Raw genomic sequence first — 19,251 nt, forward strand, 5'->3', positions numbered from 1 at the left:
ATTATTGCACTGACCGAATTTTCCTTTGCTGATTTCATGGCTAATTTGCCAGCTCTTGTAACACCAGAATATGCCTTAATGGTGAGTGTTTTGTGTGCCTTCTCATTCGTCGCTCACAGTGGCTCCACAGGTGAGCAGTTTTTGATGAATCTATTGTGTATGGGAAGAAAGAGAGGGGAGGGGAGAGGGAAAGAAAGGAAAGCTTTATAAATAAATCGGGTCCGACAATATCTAACTAATCCTCCATCACTGACTCATATATGTATTAAAGTGTTCTTGCGTTGCCTTGCTAAGAAAGGGTGAAGATGGAACGCTTTGGGTGACCCTGTATCTTCTGAAGTTCCCTCCCCTATACATTCTGCACCTTTTCCAAATCAGGGTTCAATTCTTTTATTTTCCAGAATGTTTTCAACCTCCTTATCACACTATCGTGAAGTGGGGTGTTCTTTAGTATCTGGTAGCTTTTTGTACCTGGGTCTAAGCTGTATTATTTCTTGCAAGGATTCCCCAATGCATGCACAGGTTTTTTGGGGGCTGTAGTCCCAGCGACTTCTGCTCTCTTATGTGGCTTTATTTTGGTCATGCTGGGTCATTTCTGGCATGGGAGGAGGGTGTGGCTACCTTTCTTGCTGTCCTGATTTTGGGAAATGCCGTTTTCTTTAGTATTTGGGAATGCAGTGGTGATTCAGTTTGAGGTTGAAAGTCCTAAGAATGTTAAAACATTGTGGTGAAGGAAATTGTCCTCTTTGACTCCTCCGACTAATTTGAAGCAGGTCTCTCCTCTAGTGGGAGCTTTGGTGACTCTGCTTCCTGTCTCTTGGTCTGCCCTATCCTCGTGGGCTTGGTACTACCGCATCAGCTGCCCTACCCATTCCTGTATCCCCATCTTAACATGTCCCTGATGGGAGGTAGATTGGAAACTGACATGAAAAAAATGGGTTTTGCACATGGAGAGATTATGTACTTCATGGGAGAAGCAAAAGAGATCTCATCTGGAAAGACATGGGGCCTGGGAATCATAAATAGCCAGGTTTCTCTAAATCCAACCAGACAATTAAAACCCTCGGTTTCACTTGAGAGATAAAAATTACATTAAAGCAGGCAATGGGGATAAAGTCTTAGGGGAAAATGTTTGAGCTGATGCGGGGAAGCCTGGATGAGGGATGTGTTTGCTCTACATATTTATTTAACCTCTCTGACATTTGATTCTTCGGAGAAGAGCAGCAATAACACACACCTCAACAAGGCTATGAAGATTAAAATGGAGGATTACACAAAAGCACCCAGCTCGGGATCAGCTGCATACTAGGTGCTTAGTAAATATCCACTCAAAATGCATCCTCATGCATGCCTTCCTGGCTACAACAGCTCACTACTGTGAAAGAATCTATTTAACCCAAAACATCACACCTAAAATTCAGGTTGCTGAAGACAAACACTTATGTGTATTTGCCCTGATCCTACAAATCTTGGTAGAGTTGGCATAGGAAAATGAATGGGATTTTTGTCTTTCGGGGACTCATGGTCTCAAGTGGGGAACAGTCATGGGCCAGGATGTGGGAAAGGTTTGCACAGTACAGAGAGGCACAGCTGCCTTTCAGATGGTGGCGTGATTGATGAGGGAACTTCCTAGAAGCAGTGTCAGGCTAAACATTGATTAGTGGGAAAGGGGCCATTCCCAGGGTTGTAGAACATTCCGGGCAGAGGAAAGAGGGCATGGCAAAGAGGAGAGGTGGAAATTATCTACAGTGACAGCCTGGGGCCGATGGGAGTCAAAGCCATTGAGACATTGATCAGCAGCTGAGGATCTGAGAGCAAGGCAGATTACTAATACTCTATGTGGGCTGAATTGTTTGTTAATCTGCCGAAGGCCGTCTTTGGGGAAATACTGCAGTTTCTGCTTATGAGATTGAAGGAAAATAAGAAGCGGGAAGGTTAAGGGAATAAAGCCAACTCCAAAAGTGTGCTGAGCCAGGAGCTGAGGCAATTAGGAGAAGCTTTTGTCCCACTTCCTTCCAAGCAGCACTCTTCCCCTTGAATCATTTTTTCTTGCCCTCCCTCTCTTCCTTCCTTCCTGTTTTTTGAGACAGGGTTCATTATGTAGACTTGCCTCAAACTTGGAAGCACCTGCCTCAGCTTCTAGAGTGCTGGATTGACAGACCTGTGGTAGTGCATTCAGTGGGTGGGGTTTGAGTCAGAACCATAGCTCAGACTAGATGGAAGCAGTTTGTCATTCTCTTTCAAGGAAGTCCTAGGCCCCTGGAGCATTCAAGGGTCCTGGGGTCTATGTTGAAGGTTTCTAGGAAGCCCTGGTGCTATGATTTCTTCTTCCTTTTCTTCCTGTGTGTCTTCAGCAATGGAATGGCAGAGACACGGCCCTCATGGTCACTCGCGTGGTCAACCACAGGCGCTTCTCGGCCACAGTCAGCGTGGCAGACACCTCTCAACGCAGCGTCTCCAAGTATCGCTGTGTAATCCGCTCAGATGGTGGGTCCGGTGTGTCCAACTATGCAGAGCTGATCGTGAAAGGTGAGTGCCACCTCGCCACAACTTTGCCAACTGGCTGGTTGCAGGAGCTTAACTCCATTTTTATACAGCTAGCCCCTTCTCTCGCCTGTTGCTTCCTCCTCCTCCCAACAGCACAAGACAGGTTTCCAGTCACTGTTCTCCAGAACGTTCTCCCATAGGAGATAGCTACATGTGGGATACCTACCACATATGCAACCTGCAAGCTTGACTTGAATTTGTAATTCAAACCAAGATGGTCACATGTCCTTTGTGGTTTAGGGATGTCCTCCTGAAATGTTCTCTTAGAATTGTTTGTGAGGGTTTTATAGCTGCAAGTTTCCTATAATGACAGTATTTCAGGAAGACTGTTGAAAGAGGGAGCCTACCTCCCACATGGTCTTGAGTCAACGCTCATCTGTTTTCTTGTGTTTGTTCACCTTGAGGTATGTCCATGATTTCCCTTACAATATGCAGATGGGCCCTGCCTTGATTACTGTCCTGTTGCTAGGACACCATGACTGAGGCAGCTTGTAAAATAAAACATCTAATGTGAGGCTCATGGTTCCAGAGGGCTTGAGTCTGTGATTATCATGGTGGGAAACACAGAAGCAGACAAATAGGCATAGATCACCTTCAGGAGCAGACAAATAGGCATAGATCACCATCAGGAGCAGAAGCCAAGCACCCACATCTTGATGTACAAGCACGAGACAAAGCGAGGACTAACTGGGAATCGCCCTGGCTTTTAAAACCTCACAGTCCACCCCCACTGACAAACCCCTTTCAACAAGGCCTTACCTATTAAGCCTTCCCAAAAAGTTCTATCGACTGGGGACCAAGTATTCAAATGTGTGCACCTCTGGGGGCCATTCTCATGCAAATCCCTCATTCCCTTTCCTGCCTCTTTGGAGGACTTTGGCAAACCCTACGCCTACTCTTTCTTTGAGTTGTCCTACCTATCAGGCCCATGCCCTTTGTGCTGCTTTGAATGAGCCCAGTCCTCACAGGCTCCCACATCTGAACACTTGGCTTCAGGGTCCCGGCACTGTTTGAGAAGGCCAGGGAACCTTTAGGAGGCAGAGCCTTGCTGGAGGACACACCTCACTGGGGACAGCTTTGAGAGGTCAGAGCCTGGGCCTCACCCGGCTTCTGCTGTGCTCTCTGCTTTGTGTTTGTGACTGAAGATGTCATCTCTCGTCTTCCTGTTCTGGCCGCCTGCTGTTGCCTCTCCCTCCATATGGACTCCCCTGCTATAACCACAGCCAAAATATACTCTGCCTCTGGTCACAGTGTTACACATCAGCAGAAAAGAAATCAATGCCCGTTCAGTCCAGTGCATTTCCCTCTTTAAAAATCTCCATATTCACAGTCATTTAGTATTTCCAGGTGTTTCTATTTATATCATTTCTTCCTTTGAGTGTGCAAAAATTAACATCTCAGTACAGTTCTTCCAAAACAACAACTAATAATAATAATTTTAGTTTTTTTTATTATTGTACAGAACCAGATTCTTTCCTTAGATAAATCTCTGGAAGTTGAATTGGTAGACCAAAGCATATGAATATCTTTATGAATTTTCTTCTCCCTATTGTAATATTGCTTTTGCAAAGAATGGTTTGGGGGTTTACACAGGCAGCAATAGTGTATGAATGTATTCATTTTATCACTGCTATGTTCACTGATTAAAATTTCAATATAGCAATATTTAGTGAATGAAATAATGAACCTGTTTGGATTGTGCCAGCTGTAGAATAATACCTGCTGTGTTTGAAGGGAGAAAAAATAGCGCCTGATCCTCAGAAGGCTCTGGCTGTTTGCGGTTGTTGCTGCCACTGCTGCTCTGTTTTTACTTGAGCGTGGATTGGTGTACAAACTTTGACTTCTCGTTGCTGGCTCTGTGTGACTCGTGGCTTCAATGGGACCAGAATGGAGAGCACTGCCAGGACTCTGTATTCTGAGCTATCCTGACTCTGTAGATCGTCACGTGTATTAACACTCATGTCACCTTGTCTCCTCACCTACTGTGATGGGCAAGAACGACTGCCAATTTGACAGGGTCTAGATTCACCTATGAGACAAGCCTCTGGCTGTGCCTACCAGGAGTTACCCAGATTTGACTGGCCTTGGGATGTACCTTATATATTGGATTACTTATATTAAATCAACCTGGGAAGAATATCTTAGCTATGGACAGCATTGTTACATGAGCTGAGGTCACGGACTGAATAATAAGAAAGTGAGCCCAGAACGAGCATCGCCACTCTCTGCTTCCCAAATGTGGATGGAACGTAACCAGCTGCCTTGAGCTGCTGCTGTCTACCACAGCAGACTTCATTCTGGAGCCGTGAGCCAAACTAAACCTCATCTTCAGTTGCTTCTGCTAGGACATCCTAGCCCAGCTCAGCAATAGGGAAAAAATATAATGCACCTCCATGGCTCTTACCACACTTCCCTTTGCTTGTGCTTCATTTAGTCCCCCTTTTCAGACGTGAGCTCTGGCAGCATGAGGGTATTCTCTGTCTCTTTCAAGGCTTACACCTAGCACGGGTTCTGTGTGCACTGAACGGCTAGCACTAGAAGTTGCTAGTGTTTGACTGCTTTCATCGGCATGGTCCATCATTTCCTGAGTCTCAACTTGAAGATTTCTGTGCACTGTGAGTGCATATTGGCTTCAGCAGGCACTTACTCCATCACCAGAATGTCATGTACCTTCAAGCCAAAGATCAACAAATTAGGTGGTCATGAACAAAATAATATTTAAAAAGGCACCTTTAAGTTCATTCACATGAAATGCCATTAAAATATAAAAGGAACCATCACTTTGATTGCATTAGGCTCAGATCTTAACTTTTCTGGTCCCATAAGATTGATTCGTGTGACACAGTGGCCTTTGCAGTGACTCTGTAATTTCCTGAGCTGTCTCCTGGAACACTCACTGTGCTTTTTCATAGTTGATTTCCCACTCTGCTTTGGGAGTCCCACAGTAGAGTGCCCCATTCTCTTACGCTTTCTGTCGTCTTATTGGTGAAAATTTTTTTTGGCTTCTCTTTGCTGGCTCTGTGTGACTGGTGCCTTTATGGGACCAGAATGGAGATCACTGCTTGGACTCTCTATTTTGGGCTATCCTGACTCCAGGTGGATAGTCGCATGAAGGGTGACTTATTAACACCCACGTCATCTTGTCTCCTTTCGTAGACAACAGCAACTGCCAATTTGACAGGGTCTAGATTCACCTATGAGACAAGCCTCTGGCTGTGCTATCAGGAGGTACCCAGATTTGGTTGGTCTTGGGACATAACTGTGAGGCACCCTGAACATACCTGACTGGTGCAGCGTGGTGGTGGTGGTGGTGGGGGTGATGGGAAAGACCATGGCAGTCAGTGCTGTACCTTGAAGTTTGTACTCATAGAAAAACGGGGCCGGAAAATGCTTGCTTTGTTCTTTCCCTCTGTCTTCTACTCAGAGTCAGGATGAAGAGGTGGAGAAGTGTTGATCTATGAGCTACCAGGGCAGGGGGATTGCTGAAGCAATGTTCTCTTGGCTTGGAGAGGTGGCCACTGGGATAGTGCTTTGTCCTTCGTTGGCTGTACCAACTGGGGCCTAGTGGAGGCAAAGCGTGGAGTGTGAATTCTGGTCCCGGGTGCATTAGTCAAATGTGTGATTGTGACCCCTCCATAACCCCTTCCCCTGCAGCCCATGCTCCTCTGAGAGGTGACTGGGAGCTTGTGCGGCTCCTCTGCAGTGGGCAATGATGCATTAGTACTTTCTGTAACCCGGCCCTGTTTTACGGCACCTTGACGAAATTTATCCACTTTTTTTGGCAGAGGATTTCACTTTTTAAGTGCCCCTTCCCCTCCATTTTAATATTGAGTGGGTGATAAGCCATTTGCTTGGTCCCCTCACATATGCTGTCTCATTTGATCTTAACTGCAGCTATTCACATTGGTTTTATTTCAACTTCTTTTATAGCGGAGAGAGCCAGCATAGCAGGGTTGAGGAGAGGAGGGTCATCCTAAGGGGAGAGTTAGGCTTGGATCTGAGTCTGAGGTGGATTGCTATAGCTGTGTTGCGGGGAGGGGGCTGGGGATTAGGGCTTTGTTGGCTCCTGGTATCACAAGGTTATAATCAGTGCCAAAGGGATGTAGATAACAGGCAAGCAGGTAGAGACGCTCCCCCAATACATGTACGGCAGTGAGAGGCAGGGTTACTCGGAGGTACCCAAAAGAAACCTGTCAGCTTCCAGTCTGTGGCCAGTGGCCACCTGAAGGCAGGGGATGAGAACATTTGAGGGCAAGGTCCTATGGAGAATAATTCTCCCCACTAAAGGCCCTTAGCCTTGGCTGAGCCAGCGGCTTGCATGCTTCCATTCTGAAATACTTGTATTTAAAATGAAAAGAAGAATAGCAGCCATCCTTTTGGCGAGGAAAGGAAACATATCTAAAAAGCAAAAATAGCTGACTTCCTAAGGGCCACTTGCTGTTGAAGCAGTGGCCCCCACTGCCATTCCTCCTTTCTGAGTGAGGATGGATTTTGCTCATCATACAGTTTGCATGGGCCAAGGAGTCAGACATGAACATTCAGCTGACTTTGGGGCATTTGGTAATGAAAAGGATCCTTGTGTGTGTTTTTATTCCCATGCACACGGTAATGCCTGAATCAAGATGCCTCGCTTGGAATCCTGGACCTATCTTGATTCATCTCTGTGACTTTGAATAGGGTCTAAAGCTCTCAGGGTCTCAGCAGATAAATCTGGGAGTTGAGTTATAGGGTTTTGTCCCTGGGAAGGTGTCATGAGGGTGAAACGGGATGACCAGTGCAGAAGTGTTCAGAGCTGTGACTGACCACGTGCTCTGAGATGTTAGCCAATGAATGGCGCATCAGGTGCGACTCAGTGACCAGACGCCTCACCCAGTACCTCTGTGGCCTTGGAGAAATCATTTAAGGCCTGTGCTTAATCCCCATGTAGTAATGCTTGAGCAGAAGGAAGGAACGATGCATGAAAATGTAGCTTGGGAGCATCAGCATTATGGGGTATAGGTCAGAGGTCTCGGGGTCTCCTCTGGTGTCTACCTTTGAGGAGTTACAGCAACTCAGTAGATGCTCCTACTATCATCAGCACCACCTGGCTACGTGGGCCATCTCTTACACTTTGTGTCCTTCATCCAAACTGTGACCTATCTGTGACGGAGAGCTCATAGCCTCCCCACCCAGTACCTGAGGTGTCGGAGCTGGAGGGAAGCCTGTGCCATGGCTTCTGTAGTGAGTGTACACACCAAAGTGAGCAGAGCAAGCCTGGGATGAGTCCCCGTCTCTCTGCACATTGATGTGCCCTCATGTTCCTTGGCTCACCAGCATCCTAGCACAGTGTAAATCGGGGCTTTAGAAGATGCAGCCTAATCTTAGCTGTAGTTGGTATCAGCATTCTTTGGGCGACTCAGACCGCAATGAAAGCAAATTGGAATTACTTAATTCTGAAGAAGCTGTTTATTGAGTTGTGATAATGTACTGGCTATATGTTAGATTACCCTGTAATTGAGGTTTCACTCAGTTGACAGCCCATCCCCTGCCTACCTGTTCCAGGCCAGTGCTCATAAACGTTCTTATTCTCTCCACTTATTTCTGATCTTTCTGGGCTCTTCCATTTCAGGGTGTTTTGCTTGGTGAAACGACATGAATTTACTCAACTCAAATTGCTCAGCTTCATTCTAATATTCATAAATTAATGATTTTAGAATTTGTTGTCAGCCAGGCAGTGGTGGAACACTCAGGAGGCAGAGGTGGCCAGAACCCTGGGGTGTTGAGGCCAGCCTGGTCTACAAAGTGAGCTGGAAGACAGCCAGAGCTGTTTTACACACACACACACACACACACACACACACACACACACACACACACACACACACACACTTGTCCATACCCCACCAAGTACTCAGGACTTGTTAGCATGGAGGTAGTGTCTCTGGAAAATGTGATGGCTGTGTGCATCATCAGGTGAGTCCAACTGGAGTATGGTGGTTAAGAGGACGGAGTGTAGAATAAAACACACCTGAATTTCAGTCTTGGTCTTGATCTCTGCTACCTGTGAGACTTCAGGTAAAGCACACACTCACTACTGGCCCCATTTTCCTTATCTATACAATGGGATAAATAGTTTTATCTGATGGGTTCTCTCTTAATGAGGGTCCTGTTACTATGAAGAGATACTGTGGCCATGGCAACTCATATAAAATAAAGTATTTAATTGGAGCTTGTTTACAGTTTCAGAGGTTTAGTTTATTATCACAGTGATGAGTGAGTTGTCTTTGCAGGCAGACATGGTATTGGCGAAGTAGCTGAGAGTTCTGTGCCTAATTCTGCAAGCAGTGAGAAAATAAGAGACTCTGGGCTCAGTTTGGGTTCTTGAGAACCTAAAAGCCAACCTCCAGCATACACTTTCTTCAACCAAGTCACACCTCCTAATCTTTTTGAACAGTGCCACTCCCTCATAACCAGGCATTCAGATCTGTGAGTCTGTGGGTTTTATTCTTACTCAAACTGCAGGTTCCTTGGACAGAAACAATATGTATTGACAATATGGAATATGTATAGACCCTAACAGAACATAAATACCCACAAAATTATGCCTGTTATCACCAACAATTTTATTTTTGCCATTTTTATTAGGGTTTTTTGCCCAAAGGTTCTGTCCATTATACCTTGTTCTGTCTTAAGGGAGGCTTTTCCACATACTGGACACTTAACTTTAGGTTAGATTTAGGTCTCACTCTTCTGAAAGAGAGCGAGGACTGAAGTCATCATACCCATCTTATACATTGATATTAATTGCAGAAATGTTTTGCTTACACCATTTGGTATTGTCTTATTTCCTTTTTTTTCTTTAAATATTGTATATCATGCTTAAAAGCTTTTTTAAGATTTATTTATTTATTATGTATACACTGTTCTACCTGCATTCCAGAAGAGGGCACCAAATCTCATTACAGATGGTTGTGAGCCACCATGTGGTTGCTGGGAATTGCACTCAGGTCCTCTAGGAAGAGCAGCCAGTGCTCTTAACCTCTGAGCCATCTCTCCAGCCTCCAAACGCTTCTTGAAGTTGTATAAAGTTGGGCCACATTGATTGTCCTGTATCCTAGGCTGGTGATAGAGAGCCATATGTTCTGATTTCTCTACAACTGACGACGCTCCTATCTTGGTCTCTTTTGCTTATTCACTACCCTGAGTCTGTGTCTTGGTCTGTAGTGATAGGAGCGGCGAGGCTGCATCCCCGGCACCCGGCAGCCCGCATGGCTAGCTTATGCCCCAAAATAATTACACGGAAACTGCATTCTTTTAAACACTGCCTGGCCCATTAGTTTTAGCCTCTTAACTCGTTTCTAATAATCTATGTAGCACCACGAGGTGCGCTTACCAGGAAAGATCTTAACCTGTGTCTGTCTGGAGTGGGAGAATCATGGTAACTCCTCCACTAAGCTTCTTTCTCCCAGCATTCTGTTCTGTTTACTCCACCCACCTAAGGGTTGGCCTATCAAGGGGCCTAGGCAGTTTCTTTATTAATAAGAAATCACTCCCACATCATTGGTCCCTGATCTATTGCTATGAAGAGACACCATGACTACTCACAATTGTTACAAAGGAAAGCATTTCATTGGGCTTTGCTTACAGTTTCAGAGGCTTAGTCCATTATCTTCTTGGTGGGAAGCATGGTGGAAATAGCGTTGGAGAAATAGTTGAGATCTACACCTGGATCCTCAGGCAACAAGAAGAGAGAGACTAGTCCTGGTGTAGGCTTTTAAAACCTCTAAGCCCGCTCCCAGTGACATACTTCCTCTAACAAGGCCACACCTAATCTTTCTCGAATAGTGCCACTCCCTGGTGACTAAGTATTCAAGCATATAAACTTATAGGAATAATTAGTATTAAACCACCTTGAGTTTACAGCTATAGCTTGAAATCTAGAATGACAAGAGCTGCTGAATCCTTCTTATGTTTGTGTTATTAGTAAATATTCATTGAGTCCAAGCAGGTGTGCTCTGGCTAGAGGATACATACAGACTTACAGGGCATACCATAGAGTTGGTATCAGGCACTGGCTACATGCGCTTAGGCATCTTAACAATAACCTCTGAAGTAGACTGTTAGTAACTCCCCCCCCTTTACAAATGAAGGAACAGAGATGGAGATTTCTCAAGCTCACACAGATTTCAAGTGACAAACGTAAGCCGCCTATCTCTGCCTTCTATTTCACACTTCCTGAAAAATCCAGAATGGTGGGTCCCACGATAGAGCATGGAGTGAGCAATGCAGTCTTGAAAGGGTGGCAAGGCTGCTAGGAGTCATTCCACAAGTGATGGGTCCTGTAGCCTTGGCAAGTGTGTGGAGAGGGCTAGCCTGGCTCAGTGTATGGATAGGGCTAGCCTGGCTCAGTTTTGAAACATGATGAGCAAGGATCAAAGAAATAGATATGCTATGGTATTGGCTATGGTATACCTTTGTGTGTATGTGTATGTGCACGCACACACATGAATCACACATAAACATACGTGAATCACACACACCCTTCAGCAGTTTAGATCAATACAATTCACACATTTGCCGTGGCCTCTAAGTCTGTCTTCTCTGTCTCTGAATCCTGACCCTCCCCCTGCACACATTAGCCTTCTCATCTCTTCTCTAACTACACTGATCCTTGTCCTCTTTGAAAGATACCAAGCTAGTTCTGACCCCAGGACCTTTGTACTTGCTTGTCTCTTTGCTGGGAATATTTTTTTTTCTGGTAATTAGATCACTCACTCGCTTTGTTCCCTCTGGCCTCCGCCCTAACAGCAGCCTCTCAGAGAGGTCTCCTCTGTATGCCTCATCTGATAGAACACTCACCGGATTTTCAGCCTTGCCTTCTGTAGCTTCAACCCTTGGTGTTATGCTCCGATTTCTGTCCTAGATCTCGTTATCAGAGGGTGTCACTTTTATCTTTGCACATGTGAGAGTCACCGCCAAAACAAAATACCTGAGATAACCCACACATGAGAAGAAGAAAGACAAACTTCATTTGGCTCACAGTCTATTGCTTGGGAGTTTGGGTGGGGATACTGAAAGGCAATGGTGGGGGCATAGTATGGAAGAGCTAACTGCTCACTTCATGGCCGGGAAGACCAAGGTCCTTTGAAGTAGTAGTTCCCTTGAAGGGAATATGGCCTACTTTAGTTAATTTTGTATGACCATGACTAAAGGTCCAACAACACAAGTGAAGAAAGGAAGGAAAGGAGAGAGGAAAGAAGGGAGGGAGGGAGGGAGAGAGGGAGGGAGGAAGGGAAGGGAAGACTTATTTACCTTGGCTCACACTTTCAGAAGGCTCAGTCCCTGATTTATTGACCCATGTACTTGAGCAAAATACCATGGTAGTGGCTTCAGCCATACCTTTGTATGTGGCTAAGGGAATTCTTCATGATAGACAAGAAGCAGAAAGAAGAGGCTACAGGAAGTGACCAGAGAAAGACAGAGTCCCAGGGTCATGCTTCCATTTACCTACTTCCTCCAAAGGCCCTGCCTTCTATTTTCCACCACTACCGGATGGATGGTGCAATCGTACTATGAATCCACCAAAGGTTTAATCCACTTAGCAGGTCAGGGATCTCTGATCTAATTGTCTTTGGAAACTGAGGTCCCATTATAGACACACCCAGAAGAGCTTTCCTTACCTCCTAGGCACTTTGTTTTCTGATCAACCTGATAGTAGTAACCACTGCAGACCTCCCGGTAGGCCTTTACGTCTAACTGTCTCACCACCTTCCAACAGAGTCATCCTAGGGGCCACATTAGCTTTGGAGGTGCATTTGCCATCAAAACTGTAGGTGTTTGCTGTTCGTATTTTCTGCTAGAGCACAGGTGCCTGCATGAGAAGCTTTGCATGTCCAGTTTCTTACTGGCGACACCCACACATCTGCCCATGGATAGTTCCAGGTCACCCTTGACAAGGATACAGCTCTACTAGGAGCCCGTTACCATCCCTTCCTTATTTGATTATTATTTTTCTTAAAGGCTTATTTTTGAACTGCACACTGCATGGAGCATACCTCAAAGCACTCATCACGGGTGGGGGGGGGGTGCTTGTTGCTTTCACTCATCAGAGGCATTTCCCTCCTTTTGGAGGCGCTCCTCATTTGAACTCATTTCTCTTCTACCCCTGATAAAGTTGTATCTATCTCCTTTGCAGCTGCCTGCTTCTTTCCCCTCCCCTTCAAGCATGCATTTCCTCATGCGTTTCTTCTTCCAGTGGAGCCTGCAGGCTTTGTAATGTCCTGTGTTGTTGTTCTTATGGCCTTGATCTGTGCTGGCTGTGATTTGGAGCTGAGTCTACCTTCTCCAGTCATGCTAATTATGCAGCCCGTCATGTGGCCATGAGATCCTCATTTCCTTAAGAAAAAGCTTCTGGGCTCTCATTAGTCCCTTTTAATGGAAGACTCTTAGATTGTGATGAACCCTACCTGTTTACCCAGGAGCTCTTCAAATGTTCGTGTGTGCATCCAACTTAGGCCGAAAAGTTGAACAGTTTTTCACATTAACCCAATTCCTCCCTGCTCCCACCACTTCCTGCCAGTCCTCAGGGAAGCTCAGTAGTACCATCTTTTTCTGCAGACTTTGTTCCCTCTAGGATAGCCTTCTCATGCTTCCATCCTGGCGTACATTATCCTTTAGCTGTGAGTCCCAAGAACACATAGATAAGGAGCCTGGGTCTTGGTTCCAGATTGTGATTTAACTCTCTGCCGACTCTATGAATTGGGAATGGAATTCTGTGACTCCCTAAGCATAAAAATGGAATGATGAATGCTAGCTGCCTTAGATTGGGAGGATGGTCATATACAGAGCCAAGACAAGCATGGTTCTGTGTGTGTGTTCATGCGTCTCTCTCTCTCTCTCTCTCTCTCTCTCTCTCTCTCTCTCTCTCTCTCTCTCTGTGTGTGTATGTGATGTGATGCTTGTCTTTGTCGGTTTCATCATCCCCGCATTTGCCAACCACCCCACCTCAGCCTCTCACTTTCTCGCTCTTGATAGTGTCTCCATTAGCTTTTCATGGGAAAGGAGAAATGACAGATGGGAAAAGGGTGGAAAACTTAACTTGAACATATGTGTGTGGGGGAAGCTAGCAGGGAGATATCTATGTATATTGTACTTTATACAGGCACAGCGACCAGCTTATTTTAAAGAAGTGAAAATGTGGATAAATAAAACCTGACAAGTATTGGTTCCCTTGAATTATTTTGACTACTTCATCAGCTGCATGCTGATGTGTTGAATTAACAGTTTTAAGGCATTTGGAAATTAAATCAAATGGCAATTGCATTAAATCCTCATTCACTTGGAACATTACCTTCCCGTGTTCAAGTGGAAGAGCGATGGGGGCCAGGCTATAGTTAGCTGGCATTTGTGGCCCATCTACTGCACACCAGCCACTTTGCTGGGTGTCTGCACATGAGATCATACTTCACTGTAGTCTCAGGTTGCATGGGAACATACTGACTCTCTGCTAGTCTTGTGAGTTGTACCATCTAGGCCTGCCCTGTTCCTTTAGTAAAAGAGATTAATTTTTTTTTCTGCTGTGCCTATAGCTAACCTTCTGTGATGTCTTCTTTTCTTCCAGACTTAGGTGGAATAGTATTCCTAAGGAGCTAAACTTGGGGCTCCACTATGCTCAGTTAAGCCAAAGGCCCTAGCTATGTGAGGGTACTGGGTCATTGTCTCCATACCCTCACTGCAGCCCAATTCACTTCTGAAACTTGCAGCCTCTCCCTTGACCACGCCTCCTTAACTGAGGTTGATGCCTTCTAGCCACAGTGAACATATGGTGCTATCACAACCAGATTTGATTTCCTACCTGTGGAGAGGAACCCTACTGTCAGAATTCATAAATGCTGTCAAACATCTGCCTTATTGTACACAGTATAGCTCTGCAGGAAAGAATGGTCCAGCCCCATAGGACCAGGAGACATAGGGAAACCCCTAGCCTAGACTATATCTATGGGGAGATTTCTTTATCCCCAATGTCCTGGTGCTGAGTTTCAGTCCTGTGACCTCTGGCCAGGTGGGCTGTGCAGTGTGTGATTCAGCTTTCTCGAATATAGACCTTTCTATTTTCTCTGTCTTGAGACCTTTGCCTTCACTCCCTCGTTTTCCCATTAAACCCATGGAGACCCAGTAAGGGAAATAGATGAACTCCTCAGTACTGAGATCTATGGAAAATTCCTAGTAACTCTTCCTGCCTCTGGAAGAGAACAAGATAAATGCCTCCCCTTTCTCTAAGAATGGGAACAGTCGCTATGACCAAGGACTACATTTCCCAGAATGCCTAACTCTCATTAGAGCCTTATATATAAAATTGGCTGCAGTCAAAGCAGAAGACATTCTAAGATCTGCATGTTCTCTCAGGCTCAAACAGTTTACAAGTATGATCACTAGAGTCCACATTCCCTCGTCAGACTCTGACTGGTTCATGATAAGTCCAATCTCCCAGGAGATGATGGAGTTAAAATATTCAAGAAGCCTTGGTCCATGGATCACCTGCTAAAGAACGTCTTCTAAGCAGGGCTGTTATTGAACGAGGTGTGTGTGTGTGTGTGTGTGTGTGTGTGTGTGTGTGTGTTCAGCTATAATGTGTTAGAGCTTATTTGTTACAGTAGCTAACAGCATCCTAATGACTAAAAGTTGGATCAAGAAAGCCTTTAATGATACCCTCAGGCCTAACCTCTTCAACCAAAGCTTTATAGGTTCCTCAGAAACAGATGAAAAGATGCATCTTCCCCTGTCCACAGACACTGGCCTCCAAAGTTCAAGCTATATACAATTCAAAAGCTGAACAAAAATACCTTTTTTTTTGGGTGGGATAGAATGTTGAATTTTCCAACCACTGTTTGTTGATAAGGACCCTGCAAATTCAAAGACATAGCTCAGTGACTCTGTGGGGTAGTGTGTAATGGTGTGGAGGGGAACCAGAGTCAGTGCTTGGCACCTCTCACCACCGACCCCTTATTGATGATCCCCATGCACAAACTGTCAACACATGCTCATGTTGGCCAGACAACACTGGGACAGTCAGTAGGAGGCAGGCAGGTGCCACACAGCAGCGGCTCAGCAACAGAGGTGACCCTGGTCGCTCATTAAGTCATCAGAAAAGTTCATCGTACTGTGTGACCTTATCCTAAAAGCCCACACCCACCTTCTGCTTAAGATATGCTCATTCTCATCCAGGGAGCCAAGAACCCATAGGGGAGGCTTACCTGAGAAGAGATGCAGTTTCCCGTCTTGCTGTCAATTGGACTTGGATGATCATATCTTGGGTCCTCATTTTCCCTATTTGTTAAAGATGAGGGTTGGATTAGAACGGTACACTTCACTCATTCTCCTTCTTGAACAGCAGAATGCCTTCCTAAAACAGAACGAGAAAGAAATGACACACGTGTGTGGAAGTGCGGACCGGAATAGTATAAAATTCGTGCGTCTCTGCCACCTGGCCAGGTGGATTTCTTTGCTTCCTTAAAGCCTTTTTTTTTTAATTACCCAATTCTCGTGATTCTCCTCTTATTTCATGCCTTTCTGAGCGTGGTAGGAAAAGAAGCTAGGATATGGCCCCCTCTCCTCTACAGTGAGATGTGCTTGTGCCCAGCCTTTCATTATTAATCAGAGTCGCATGCCTGTTGCTTCTATGTGTATCTGGGGGCAGATGTGCCTCGCTTTCCACCCAATAACTGGATGTGTTTCTTTCTGATGGAATGCAGCCTGATGGCAGGGAGCAGGCAGATGCTGGCAGAGCCACTGATCGTCTGTTCTCAGAGCGGCAGAGCCTCCTGCTCGAGCTAAGCAGCAGCATCCTGAACTCTAGCCTTTGCGCTTCTGATCTTGCACACACGTGAGCAAGGAGCTGCTGGGCCTGGGAGACAGGACTGCAAATTCCTGTGTCTTGCAAACACGTGAACATATTCTTCCTACTGGGTGTGGGGAGGCTGCTCTTTTGGAGCCAGCTGGGCTGTTTCAGTCTGTGCTCTGTCTCTAACATCTTACTGTTTGGTTAATCTCCGTAAGTGCCTGAGCCTCAGTTTCTCTACCTGTCAAAAGGGAAGAATGATGTTATCTCAACTTCCCTGAAGCAGTGTGGGAGCCTTGCAGTGTGGGATCCACTTTTTATCAGTTAGGGAAGTTCAAAGACTCCTATGACAGCATCCTCCATTCCGTGTGTCTTTAATTGTTTTCCTTTTGCACAAGCAAGCAGGCCTTCCCAGATCTCTGTATTTAGGTAAGGGTAGAGCAACATAAGGCAATGTGCCATAGTTCCCTCTTAAACCAAGTTTAGGCCAAGTCCTTCATGCATGACCTGCCTCTTCTATAGACAAGCAGTAGAGACAGAAGTTAGGTCACCGTATGGAGTTGAACATCACAATACTACATGGTACAACTCCAGTGAGCACGACAGTGTGAATGAGCAACGATGGCCAACCATGGCTCATCTGATTCCCAAGGATGGGACAGGACAGGACTGCCACAGCAAGGGCTTTGCCCCGTGCCCTAGCCTTGCCTGTTTCAATGTCTGAGAAGCCTCTTCCGGTCTCCTGTACAGTAGACAAATATCTGTGGCCTCTGGCGAGAGCCATTGTCCCTGCTTAGCCTGCTGAGGGAGTCTAACAATGAGTCTGGACTTAGAGAGGGGAGTTAGCTGGCGCTTCTGTCGTTTGCTATAAGTAACTTTTCTGTCACACTGTGCCTGACAGGAGTAGCTACAGGTGTGAGAGAGGTTTGTTTTACCTCATTGTTTATAGTCCATCATGATGGAGGAAGGTATGGTGGCTCAAGTGGCTCAGTCCATGGTCACGTGAGCTTGAATCTCCCTCACATTTTTGGCAGCAGAAGCAAAGAACTCAGGTTGGAAGCAGGGCCACACTGTAAACACGGCCGGTCGCCTGTGTCCCTTGCATCCTGGCAGCCACTTCCTCCCAGCTAGACCTCATCTTCTGAAGGTTCCACAACTGGATGACACAGCTGTGCCAGGTGGGGAGCAGTGCTCAAAAAGGAGCGTGTATGGGCATCTCACACTCAAACCCACCCTAACTTGGCATAGGGGCTGGCTGCCCAGATGGCTGTCTTTTTCTGTGGCTTAACTGACTCAGGTGTTTTTTTTCAGTCACTCCCAAGACATTCTTCTGTGACTCTCTTGTAGACCAACTGCCCACTTTTGTCCTTCATCAATTTTTCGTCTGTTCAATGAATACAGTCCATTAGATGGCCAGCCATGCTTGCAGGCCTGGAGATAAGGGGTATTCGTTCAGCTATCCTCACAAATTACTGTTGAATCCTGGTCTCTGCTGACATTGTTCCTTTTCTTTTGGAATTATACAGAGATGATATAAAATGTAGGTCCTCCCTTTCATAACCTGAGCCTCATCCAGCGGTTGGCTGTGCCTTGCCCGTCTGTGGGCTCTGCCTTCACTGTTCCAGCCCGAGCCCACACTCTTCCCACTCTCCTTATCCTGACATGGCTGAGTATTTCAAACTGACTCGATTTCCTTTATTTCATTGGTGGTTTCCCCACTGTCCCTGGAAATCATGGAGTGTGCCTTTTAGTTAGACTAATGGCAGCTTTTGTACATGGCAGCCTGTGGCTGGAGTTCTTGTCCCAAAGTTATTCTGCAACCAGGGAGTCCACTACACATTACTCTAGTTGTTAAGGGTGGGAAAGAATTAGCTTTCTTTTATGTTTTAGTTTACTTTTGGGAGCTTCTTTTCTTTGGTTTCTATTCTTGGTGATCTCGATTAGCTCTCATGCCATATACTTCCTCTCTACTCTGCACTATTAAATTTACACACACAGCTGGGCAGTGGGCAGAGGCAGGAGGATCTCTGTGAGTTCAAAGCCAGCCTGGTCTACAAGAGCTAGTTCCAGGATAGGCTCCAAAGCTACAGAGAAACCCTGCCTTGAAAAACAATCCCCCCACGTACACATATACACACACACACACACTTTCATATTGTATCAAACTTTTAAGGCTTTAAGGCAACTGGAGAAGATTACAGCAGAGAAATGTCAGTGCATGAAGTCTTCTTCAAAGAATCCATGCTTTGCCAGGTGCCTCAGCCTCTAGTTGCGGTCTGAGTTTGCTTTCCACTGCTATTGTAAAACACCATGACCAAAAGCAACTTGGGGAAGAAAGGATTTATTTCTCTTACACTTTCACGCCACGGTCTGTCATGGAAGGAAATTAGTTCAGGAACTCAAGGCAGGAACCTAGAGGCAGGAACTGAGGCAGCAGTCATGGAGGAACACTGCTTACTGGCTTGATCCCGTGACTTGCTCGACCTGCTTTCTTACAGCACCCAGGACCCCCTGCCCAGGGGTGACCTCACCCACAATGGGTGGAGCTCTCCCATGTCAATCACTAATTAAGAAAATATACCACAGGCCCATTTGGTAGGGGAATTTTCTCAGCTGAGGTTCTCTCTGACCAAACCATTCTAGCTTGTGTCAAGTTGACATAAAACGATCCAGCACGGTCACTGCAGCAGCAAGATCTCGGTGGCCATGTAGGCTAAGGCTGTGCTGCTGCGGCTCCCTCCCTCTCCCTTCCTCAGAGGCTCTCGGGCAGAGCAGTCTGGCAGCAGACAGTTGCCTTGGGCCCCGTTTGCACAGCTCATTTCTGCCAGCGCCACTTGCCAGTTCCTCCCTCTGGCTTTGGATTAATTCCCTCTGGCAGACGCATGGCT

General features: G+C 46.0%; 1 protein-coding gene across 1 annotated transcript in view; it reads left to right on the plus strand.

Moving 5' to 3' along the window:
- Window positions 1-19,251, plus strand: part of Ptprt (protein tyrosine phosphatase receptor type T) — a 1,017,256-nt gene that overhangs the window by 399,611 nt on the left and 598,394 nt on the right. Inside the window, exon 7 of the mRNA XM_050150909.1 lies at window positions 2,355-2,529. Coding sequence (XP_050006866.1) covers window positions 2,355-2,529 — 175 coding nt within the window. The remainder of the gene's footprint in view (window positions 1-2,354; window positions 2,530-19,251) is intronic.

The sequence above is a fragment of the Alexandromys fortis genome, unplaced genomic scaffold (assembly GCF_014885135.2).
Source record: "Alexandromys fortis isolate MF-2015 unplaced genomic scaffold, M_Fortis_MF-2015_v1.1 scaffold_27, whole genome shotgun sequence".
In the NCBI taxonomy this organism is placed as follows: Eukaryota; Metazoa; Chordata; class Mammalia; order Rodentia; family Cricetidae; genus Alexandromys; species Alexandromys fortis.